Source organism: Lipotes vexillifer, unplaced genomic scaffold (assembly GCF_000442215.2).
Source record: "Lipotes vexillifer unplaced genomic scaffold, Lipotes_vexillifer_v1.1 scaffold306, whole genome shotgun sequence".
NCBI lineage: Eukaryota > Metazoa > Chordata > Mammalia > Artiodactyla > Lipotidae > Lipotes > Lipotes vexillifer.
Window position 1 is genome coordinate 3732406 of NW_006789814.1, and position 10803 is coordinate 3743208.

General features: G+C 46.9%; 1 protein-coding gene across 1 annotated transcript in view; it reads left to right on the forward strand.

The window, feature by feature from the left end:
• Positions 1 to 8974, forward strand: part of GRIN2A (glutamate ionotropic receptor NMDA type subunit 2A) — a 378152-nt gene extending 369178 nt beyond the window's left edge. The window contains exon 14 of the mRNA XM_007462837.1: positions 5618 to 8974. Coding sequence (XP_007462899.1) covers positions 5618 to 7417 — 1800 coding nt within the window. The 3' untranslated portion in view covers positions 7418 to 8974. The remainder of the gene's footprint in view (positions 1 to 5617) is intronic.
• The last annotated feature ends 1829 nt before the right edge of the window (positions 8975 to 10803 follow it).

Consider the following 10803-nt stretch of genomic DNA (forward strand, 5'->3'; position numbering starts at 1 on the left):
TTTTTGGCGGCACGCGGGCCTCTCACTGCTGCGGCCTCTCCCGTAGCGGAGCACAGGCTCCGGACGCACAGGCTCAGTGGCCATGGCTCACGGGCCCAGCCGCTCCGCGGCATGTGAGATCTTCCCGGACCGGGGCAGGAACTCGTGTCCCCTGCATCGGCAGGTGGACTCTCAACCACTGCGCCACCAGGGAAGCCCCCTATTTTTTTTTTAAATACAAACTACTCACTTACTTGCATCACAATAAAAGCACATACGTACATATCGTTCACTTGTCTTCCAACACAGTATAACATTATCTATCTATCCACCTGGCAATCAGTCAATTAGTCATCCATCCATCCACGCATCCATCCATTCATCTATCCATCTGTCCATCCATCCATTCATCCATCCATCTATCCATCTATCCGTCCATCTATTTATCTACCTATTTCTTCCGTTTACTCACCTTGGAATTTTTTTACTCTGAAAGAGTTTAACATATTAGGATTTGAAACATGGTGAAAAATATGTGGTTAGAAACATCTAATTTTATATGCTAATGTTCATTGGGAAAATGAAATAATCATCTAAAGAGGAACTTGTGTATTCTTAGTATTTGGTGGTTTTAAGACGTCCAGAAGGTACACATGGGCTTAGTCAGGAGGATTTATTTTCTCCATTCAGTGGCACTCTAAACTTGAGTTCTATGCAAATACATATTTCCTAATCAGCTTGATGGCCTCTAAACACACGGATTGCTTAAAAATAACAACGTGCATGCATATAGCTGGGTATTAAGCCAACTTTAAGCTAATTCTCTTCACCAGTTACTAAAGGCTTTCCATATCCAAATGATTCTGAGATTGCCACGAGCAAATTCACACTATTGCCTTTACTTGTAAATCCTGCTTGTTTTTGCAAGAGTGTTCCCTCTGTCCAAGGTATCATTAAAGAAGCCAAGTTAATAGGATTGTCGCTATGAGAAATGGACTAAATCCCTCACTCCCATTCCAAGCATCTTGAGGGGACGGGGGTGAAGCGGGGACTGGGCACAGCATTGCTGTGTTGTGCCTTGACAAGCTGGAACTGGAACTTCTGTCTCCCCCTCCCTAGAGGAGAGAGGACCCCATGTCCCATGGGACACAAATGCAAACCTCAGATGCCTGCCCTCCTGGCACGGCCAAGGGTGAAGGTCAGAGTTCACAGAGTCATTTATTTTACATTAGAACCAAGTTTCTCCCACAGCTGTGGCCTTTGTTTATTACGACTTACAGAAACACGTCCTCTCTTCTGTGGGATGCTCTGAACTTTTGTCTTCTCTCCACAATGCTGTCCCTTTCATGTTGAAAAAAATATTCACTGTCACCAGCAAAAAAGAACCACCTTGGTTGTCTCCAGAGACGTGAGGAATGGGAGATGTAGCAAAGCCAGAGGCCAGGGAGGTGGAAACCGTGGCATCTTCCCAATGAGCCCAGAGGAGAGCTTGCAGCAGCTTCTGGCTGACCCACAATGGGGACCAACAGAATGGAAGTCAGATACTGTCTTAGTGCATTCGGGCTGCTATAACAAAATGCCACAGACTGGGTGCTTTATCAACAATAAAAATGTATCTCTTACAGTTCTGGGGGCTGGAAGTCCGAGATCAGGGTGCCAGCATGGTCGGGTGAGGACCCTCTTCCGGGTTGCAGATTTCCCCTTGTGTTGAAGGGATGAGGGAGCTCTGTGGGGTCTCTTTTACAAGAGCGCTTATCGCATTCAGGAGGGTTCCTCCCAAAGGCCCCACCTTGGACCTCATGACATAAGCACTTACCTACCACTAATACCATCACCTTTGGGACTAGGCTCTCCACATATGAATTGGGAGGTGGGGTACACAAACATGCAGACCATAGCAGGCACTTTAGGGATCAGGCCCAGGCACCAAAGAACCAAGGAGGACAGTATCGCCCCAGTGAGAAAGGGGGCGGGGGGTGGAACAGAGCAAACTGTCTGGAACGGCACATTGAGTCTTCAATGCTAATTTCATCTGAGCCCATTATAGGGCCGAGAGGGCATCTTATTTCCACAACCCATAAAAGGTAGCCAGAATCTATGAATAATAGAGAGGAGGAAAGAAAGAACTCTGCAAGGAAGAAAGAAACTCCAGCCCAGGGATTTGGCTCCTGAGGTAGGATTTAGGCAACTTATCTAATTAGAAAGCCGCAGTGGCTTTCCAGAGCAAGCCTCCAGCTTTGATCAAACGGGCGCTGTGTGCTCGTACTAGTGTGAGGAGAGAGAGGTGAGGTGACAAACAGGGAGGGCACATCGGGGATGACTGAGCAGCTCACCCACTAGCATTTATGGAGCCCCTTCCATGTCAGGTGCTTTGCTTGCATTATCAGATCTTACCCTTGTACCCACCTTAGAGTGTAGGATTCCCATCTTACAGATGTGGAACTTGAGGCTCAAAAAGATGTAGTTGCTCAGCCAAGGTCACAGAGCTAAAAAAGGATGGAGCTGGGGCTCATTTCCAGTGGGTTCCAGGTCTCTGACTCTTCCCATCCTTCTGTAATACACACCCCACCTCCTCACCAGCACATCTGGAAGATGGGTCAACTTAGTTGGTGAACACTTTCATCCAAACCTGGGGTACAGGCACCACGTTGACTCCTTCCCGAGGCTTTGCCAGGCAGATCAGCACCTGGGAACTGCCTTAGCTGTGTTGTGTGAGTCCCAGGGGAAACCAGGGATGAGAAAAAGCAGTCAGCAGCCATCCGCTCTGCTCCTGAAACATACCTCAGCTCCCTGGCCACTTCTGTGGGCCTCCTGCAAATACAAAGACAACCAGCTCATCTCGGCGGGCGGGAGCACACTGCCCTGATGGCGAAGGGTGGAAGCAAGTTCTCAAAGTCTCTAAAAGGAGGAGGGGAGCTCATTAAAATAAAATTGCAAAGTTAGAAAAAATTTAAAAACTAGTGTTTTTGTAATGCTAGCAACAGGAAAAAAAGGCTATGATCTTGGCTGATTCAAACATGTAGGAGACACACTGATTTCCACCCATAGTAGCAGAATCCCTCTAGGTCATTGTAGGAGATTATTACATTACTAAATTGGACAGGGAAGGCATACGTTAACATAAAAGATTCAAAAGCACCGTGCTATGTGAAATACACGGTGCGTGTGTAAGATTTTGATGTCCAGCAGCCCTGGAAGCAAAGAGGAGACACTGCTTCCTGGGAGGGAACAGGGAAGGAGACCACACAGCATCGAGAAAGAGACTAAAGGTAAGGCTGCAGCAGGTGGGAAGTGCCCGATGCCAGGGCCTTGGCCTCAGGGAGCCTTCACCGTGCAGCCTGGGGTTGAAGGGGGTCAGAGAAAGAGAAGCTCAAATGTACAACTGTAGGCTTTTCTGTTTACTGTTCCTCGACGGAGTGGAGACTGTCTCTAGAAAACTACAAGAAAAACGCAGCAGTGCAAACAGGTTGAGGCTGTCACAGTTCTGTGAGCACCCCTGCAGGTTCAGTGCATCCCCACCATGTGGAATTGATGGAGCCGCTATAAGAGTCCAGAGTTACCGACCCGTAGTCCCCACTAGTTTATGCCAAAGTCAGCAGCAGCTACCGCATCCCTTTTACAAACAGACCCCTTCTTGGGCCGGCTCCCTGTCAGTCTTGGGAGGACCAGGTCAAATCCTGCAGCCTGGACCGAATTGTTCCCTTTAGGTACCGCGGCCAAAATCTGGGGGCAGGAGTGGGGAAGGGAGGAGCACAAATCACAATACCACTGATGCTCTTTTGCCTATTATTGTAGAATGAATCAAGAGCTCTGCCCCTGAGTTACTTTCAAGGAAAAGTAAACAGTTTTGTTTTTTGTGGTTTTTTTTTTTTTTGCGATACGCGGGCCTCTCACTGTTGTGGCCTCTCCCATTGCGGAGCACAGGCTCCGGACGCACAGGCTCAGCGGCCATGGCTCACGGGCCCAGCCGCTCCGCGGCACGTGGGATCCTCCCGGACCGGGGCACGAACCCGTGTCCCCTGCATCGGCAGGCGGGCCCTCAACCACTGCGCCACCAGGGAAGCCCAACAGTTATTTTTTTAAGACAGGAAGAAGGTGGAGTGGAAAACAAGAGATGTATGGATGGGGGTGCTTATATCTGAGCTACCCACCGAGTCCCTCAGTCATTCAGTTCCCTGGATGGATTTAAATGCAGCATCACTGCGTCATCAGGACTCTCCACTCTTCTTAGTAACTAAAACTCTAACTATGCTCAACAAATTCTCACACAGCCAAAACACAAAGAATATATATATATATTGAGTGGGTAAGTGAAAAGTCCAAGAAGGGAGCTCCAGGGGTTCAAACCATATGATGTCTTTTTATCCCACCATCTATGTCTATTCCTCCAAAAAATGTCTGATTGACCACACATGGGTCTCAGGTCTTCTTTTTGTCGGGGGGGCGGGGGTGGAGCTGAGAGAGACTGTTCCAGAGGTTTTAACTTGAAGTATAATTGGCTTACAATATTGTACATCAGGTGTACTAGTGACTCAGTATCTTTATACATTATGAAATAATCACCATAATAACTTTAGTTACCATCTACCACATGCAAAGTTACTGGAATATTATTGACTACATTTTCTATACTGTACATTATATTCCCGTGACTTATTTATCTTAAAGCTGAAGATTTTACCTCTTAATCCCCTTCACCGGTTTCACCCATCTGTCTAACCCCCTCCCCTTTGGCAACTACCAGTTTGTTCTCTGTCTCTATTGAATCTGGTTTTGTTTTGTTATGGCTGTTCATTTGTTTTGGTTTTAGATTCCACATACAAGTGAAATCATATGGTATTTGTCTTTCTCTGTCTGACTTATCTCAGCATAATACCCTCTAGGTCCATCTGTGTTGTCACAAATGGCAAGATTTCATTCTTTTTTACGGCTGAGTACTATTCCATTGTGTGTGTGTGTCTGTGTGTCTGTGTGTACATACCACATCTTCTATTCCTCTATCAGTGGACACTTCAGTTGCTTCCATATCTTGGCTACTGTAAATAATGGTGTGATGAACATTGGGGTGCATGTATATTTTTTTAGTGTTTTTATTTCCTTCAGATAAATATTGGGTCTCCTGCTTTAATTGATGGCTTCGGTGTAGGGGTAGCAGTAATTCCCCAAAGGAATCAATGATTGGTGATCCTTGTATGCTGACTCAGTTTGTTTGTCAGTAGCTGACTCTCTGGTATCCAAAGTCCAAAGATGATCCTGGGAAACTTTAATAAAAGTACGGGTTGGTGACCAGGGTGTTGGGAGGGTCAACCAGATCCTTACACGCCAGTTTGGAGGTGCTGAGACCCTTAGAGTTGTATGAGGATTAGTGGATATTTTTTCTCAAACTCTATGTATGACTATTGGCAAAAGTGTAAGGTAATCTTGATATCTTACCTTGTGCCAGAGTGACAAGATAAGCCTGACGCTTTGCCACTGGTCTCATACATTTAAGAAACATTATCAGGATTCAGATTGGATTTCACTGTTTCTCCAGGACTCCTGTAAGAAGGTCACGTCTCACCTTTGCAGGTACAGTTCAGGTGTGAAATGGTTTCACATCCTTGCTGCTGCTGATGGTGTTTTGTGCTCCTCCCCACAGGGCATTTACAGCTGCATTCACGGGGTACACATTGAAGAAAAGAAGAAGTCTCCAGACTTCAATCTGACCGGATCCCAGAGTAACATGTTAAAACTCCTTCGGTCAGCCAAAAACATTTCCAACTTGTCCAACATGAACTCCTCAAGAATGGATTCCCCCAAAAGAGCTGCTGACTTCATTCAAAGAGGATCCCTCATCATGGACATGGTTTCAGATAAGGGAAACTTGATATATTCGGACAACAGGTCCTTTCAGGGGAAAGACAGCATTTTTGGGGACAACATGAATGAACTGCAAACCTTCATGGCCAACAGGCACAAGGATAACCTCAACAACTACGTGTTCCAGGGCCAGCACCCTCTGACTCTCAATGAGTCTAACCCTAACACAGTGGAGGTGGCCGTGAGCACGGAATCCAAAGGGAACTCCAGGCCCCGACAGCTTTGGAAGAAATCCATGGAATCTCTACGCCAAGATTCGCTGACCCAGAACCCAGTCTCCCAGAGGGATGAAGGAACTGTGGAGAACAGGAGCTACTCCCTAAAGAGTCCTAGGTACCTTCCAGAAGAGGTGGCCCACTCGGACATCTCAGAAACTTCGAGCCGGGCCACGTGCCACCGGGAGCCTGACAACAGTAAGAACCACAAGGCCAAGGACAACTTCAAAAGGTCAGTGGCCTCCAAATACCCCAAGGACTGCAGCGAGGTCGAGCGCTCCTACCTGAAAACCAAAGCGAGCTCCCCCAGGGACAAGATCTACACCATTGATGGGGAGAGGGAGGCCAGTTTCCACCTCGATCCTCCCCAGTTTGTCGAAAACATGGCCCTTCCCGAGAATGTGGACTTCTCCAATGTCTACCAGGACCATGGCGACAGTTTCCGCAAGGGGGACTCCACACTGCCCATGAATAGGAGCCCCCTGCACGATGAAGATGGGCTCCCCAACAATGACCAGTATAAACTCTACTCCAAGCACTTCACCTTGAGAGACAAGAGTTCCCCGCACAGCGAGGGCAGCGACCGGTACCGGCAGAACTCCACGCACTGCAGGAGCTGCCTGTCCAACCTGCCCACCTATTCAGGCCACTTCACCATGAGGTCCCCCTTCAAATGCGACTCCTGCCTGCGGATGGGGAACCTCTATGACATTGACGAAGACCAGATGCTTCAGGAGACAGGTAACCCAGCCACCCAGGAGGAGGTCTACCAGCAGGACTGGGCACAGAGCAGCGCCCTCCAGTTCCAAAAGAACAAGCTGAGGATTAGCCGGCAGCATTCCTACGATAACATCCTCGACAAACCCAGGGAGGTAGACCTTAGCAGGCCCTCCCGGAGCATAAGCCTCAAGGACAGGGAGCGGCTTCTGGAGGGAAACTTGTACGGGAGTCTCTTTAGTGTCCCCTCCAGCAAACTCTCGGGGAATAAAGGCTCCCTTTTCCCCCAGGGTCTGGAGGTCAGCAAACGGAGCAAGTCTCTCTTGCCAGACCACACCTCCGATAACCCTTTCCTCCACTCCTACGGGGATGACCAACGCTTAGTTATTGGGAGGTGCCCCTCGGACCCTTATAAACACTCGCTGCCATCCCAGGCAGTGAATGACAGCTATCTCCGATCGTCCTTGAGGTCGACGGCATCATACTGTTCCAGGGACAGTAGAGGCCACAGCGATGTGTATATTTCGGAGCATGTTATGCCTTATGCTGCAAATAAGAATAAAATGTACTCTGCCCCCAGGGTTTTAAATTCCTGCAGCAATAGACGCGTGTACAAGAAAATGCCTAGTATCGAATCCGATGTTTAAAACCTTCCATTAATGTTTTATCTATAGGGAAACATAGGTAATGGCCAACGTTCCGGAGGATAAATGTTGGATGTCCAGTAGTGCCCTGCAAAGAGCAAGAGGATTTAGGAAGGTATTTTTCTGTTGGTTCTTTTGCACATGGCTCCATGCCACAGTCTTCCACTCAAGGAATCTTGTGAGGTGTGTGCTGAGCGTGGCAGATACCAGATAGGTGAGTCCTTAACCAAAAATCAACCAATAAAAGGGCAAGTCTCCTGGACATGCCCGCTAGGTATGTTGGCAATAATGACGCGTTGGATGCCAATGGTGATGTGATGATTTCCTATATTCCAAATTCCATTAAGGCCAGTCCACCATGTAATTTCCTCGTCAGAAATGCCTAATGGTTTCTCTAATACAGAGTAAGCAATATGGTATGCATGTAAATCTGACACAGACAAAACAAGAATGCATCTGCACTGTAGCGAGATTGACACGTGCAAGAGATTAGGAAGTTTGGATTTATAACTGGTCCAGCTTTATTGTTATGCCTTCCATCACAGCCCCGGCCCAACCCCAGAACTCCAGGCTCCCCCAAGGAGTAGCAAATCAGTGTGTTTGTGGTCACTCCGCTAGCTTCACTGTAGTCCATTTCCAAGACACATCTGGAGTAAAAGGCCAGAAGGGCCCTCAGGCAGAGAGCTACAGGAATCCCTCTGGATGTCGATTTGTGTATTTCACAGACACTCTCTCACCCTTGGCTTCGATGGTCTTGTTCAGAGCTGCGTAAACTCACACATTTGTGTCTTCAATATCGTGTAAGTGTGGCTCTTCTGTCTATGACACAGCGGCCGTTGTAGTTTATCCCGAAGACTCCTGTGTACGTGAGTTTGCATTTCCCCCCTTCTGGTGATGACTCAGGGTTGTATAGTATCTGTTACCCTTCCCCCGCAGAGTAACCATCACTCGTTCAGTCCCCGAATCACCATGGTGGCGTTTCATTGTGTGTTGCTGTTGCCAGTGTGGTGAATGTGGTGGCATGTGCCAGCAGCCATATGTGTACTGTGATCCTTAAGAAGTAAAAGGCCATCTGTCTGCCGAAGGCCTGCATGGCTGTAGGGTTTTCTTCCTTAACGTCCTGAAATTCAGCTGGACACTCGTCTCCAGCCCCACTTCCTTAAATCAAAAGCCTTCAAAACATGAGAGACACTCATGCATCTACCCTGAGCAGCCTCCAAATTGTGGATAAACTTTAGTGGGACAAGTGATTTCTCTCTTCTGAAAGTCACTCTGTTGGAGGCAAACTGCCTCACTAGCACCAACGGGAGATGAAAAATTCCTCGAAGCATTTGTCATTTCCGAGTCACCTCCATTCTCACTCTACTCAAACCTGTGCATAAATGATATGAGAGGATACTCATTTTGTAAACCTTGGGGGTAGGGTAGGGAATCTTTATGTGTGAGAAGCTCTTAGCACAGTGCCTGGTACATGCAGTGTGGCCCCCCAAAATTAAGGCAGCTGTTGTGATAATTCATCAGACAAGAATTTTCTAGTTTAAAAATTAAATATGATAAAACCCACAGCCATATTAATTGAACACTTTATATAGTTCTAATCCAATAATTAGTGTGTTTTAAATGCATGAAATGCTTGGGCTAAGTAGCCACCCATTTTGCAGGGCACCTGGGTCTGTTGTGGTGTCATGTTACAGAAGCCCTAGGCTAATGTAAACCAGCCTGACCATTTCCTGGTTTCCTCCTGCATTTTGCTCGGGGTTCCCAGAGGAGGGGACAGAATAGCAGGTTGAAAAGTTATCCTGTTTCTTTTAGTCATGCTGTGTTCTGTTTTGTAGGCAATGCTTTCCCATGAGTGGGCAGATGCCAGGAATAATTCTCTTAGAGCTTGAGGATTCATTGAGTGGCTCCCTCTTTGAGAAAGTGCACCTGACCTACAATATTCCTGTAATGATGAAAAGTGGTTGCAGTAAAGTTCAGGGTCAGTGGTAGAGAGGCAGAGGGAGGCAGTGGGTGAGAAAGTCTTTGAGGTCGAGAGGCAGAAGGGGCCAACTAGGTGCTGAGGAGGAACGCACTTGAATGTTGCGTTTTATTTCTTGGATGTTGCACCTTTACTGCCTCAAGAGAATGGAGAAGTCTAGATTGAAAGACCCGGAATAGTCCCACCAATTTCTAATCTTAGACATACCTGTGACCATATCATTTTTTAGAATTTGCTGCCTTTGCCCTTCTACTGCATTCTGGACCTATACAGCCCCAGCCAGGATCACCTCCATTTCCTCAGGAGACTGACATGCCTTGACATGAAACGAATTGAAAAGTCTCCCCAGAATACAGAAGAGCGCTACGTCGCCAGTCTAAAGAGGCTGTCTGTCTTCCTCCAGTGTCCTCCAAACCAGGGAGCTGCCAAATATGGCAGAGATCTCCAGGGAGAGTGAGAATTACACTTGGAATGATCCCATAGATCAAAAACCCTTCTTCTAATAACAGCATTAGTTCTGCTTTTAACCCCATGCCTCTCTGGGTATAGAAACTAAAAACATGGCTTTGGGAAGAACCGACAGTAATGTAGTGAAAAAAAGTATACACTTCCTTTAATGCCTAAAGTGTTTAAAAAAAAAATAACTAGGATTGGATGCTATGTAATAAATACCATTTCCTTCCTCCACAAATACACTGACTCTTAATAGTGATGATCCCAAACTTAAGACAATCGACCATTGATGGGATGGTCACTTTCCAAGTGAAAGATAGTGATGTTGAGCTATTCAGAGGTAATCCAAGTCATTTCAGTTCTTTGGAGAAAGAGTAGCAGGAATATAACATCCAACAGTAAATCACACCTACAGTACAGGAGGTGATAAGAATTACCTAGGAGGCCCTGAACTATGGGTTCATTACAGAGGGTTCCTCTGACACATCTAAGCTCTGAGTCCTTAGATTTGTTGATGCCAAGGATCCAGAATCTCTGAACCCAAATGTGTGCCGGCGTTTCCTCTGACTCATGTCGGAACTGGCATCCGTAATGATATTGCATTGACTCCAAATGGTTTTCTCCCCTTGAGAAGAACCCAGCTAGTCCTCAGATAGGTAACAGTATGCACATGCAACCAACTTAAAATATTCTGTGTATGAGGAGAGTCTTCTAGGATGCGAATTCTACTCTGGGAAACCTTTGGGTTTCTGGAAAATTGTTTCCATTATCCTTACACCTGCAAGTTCTTAGGCCACCTCTAGTTTTAATGCTGTGAGAGGGCAGGTCACCAGTGGGTCTACTTTTCTACCAGTGAGGCTTCCATGAGAGGTGCAGGATTATAATCACCCTACTCATTACTCTGTGTCCCTTGCAAATCTCACTGCATTTTTGTAGCCAGCACTGTCTCATGGATTAC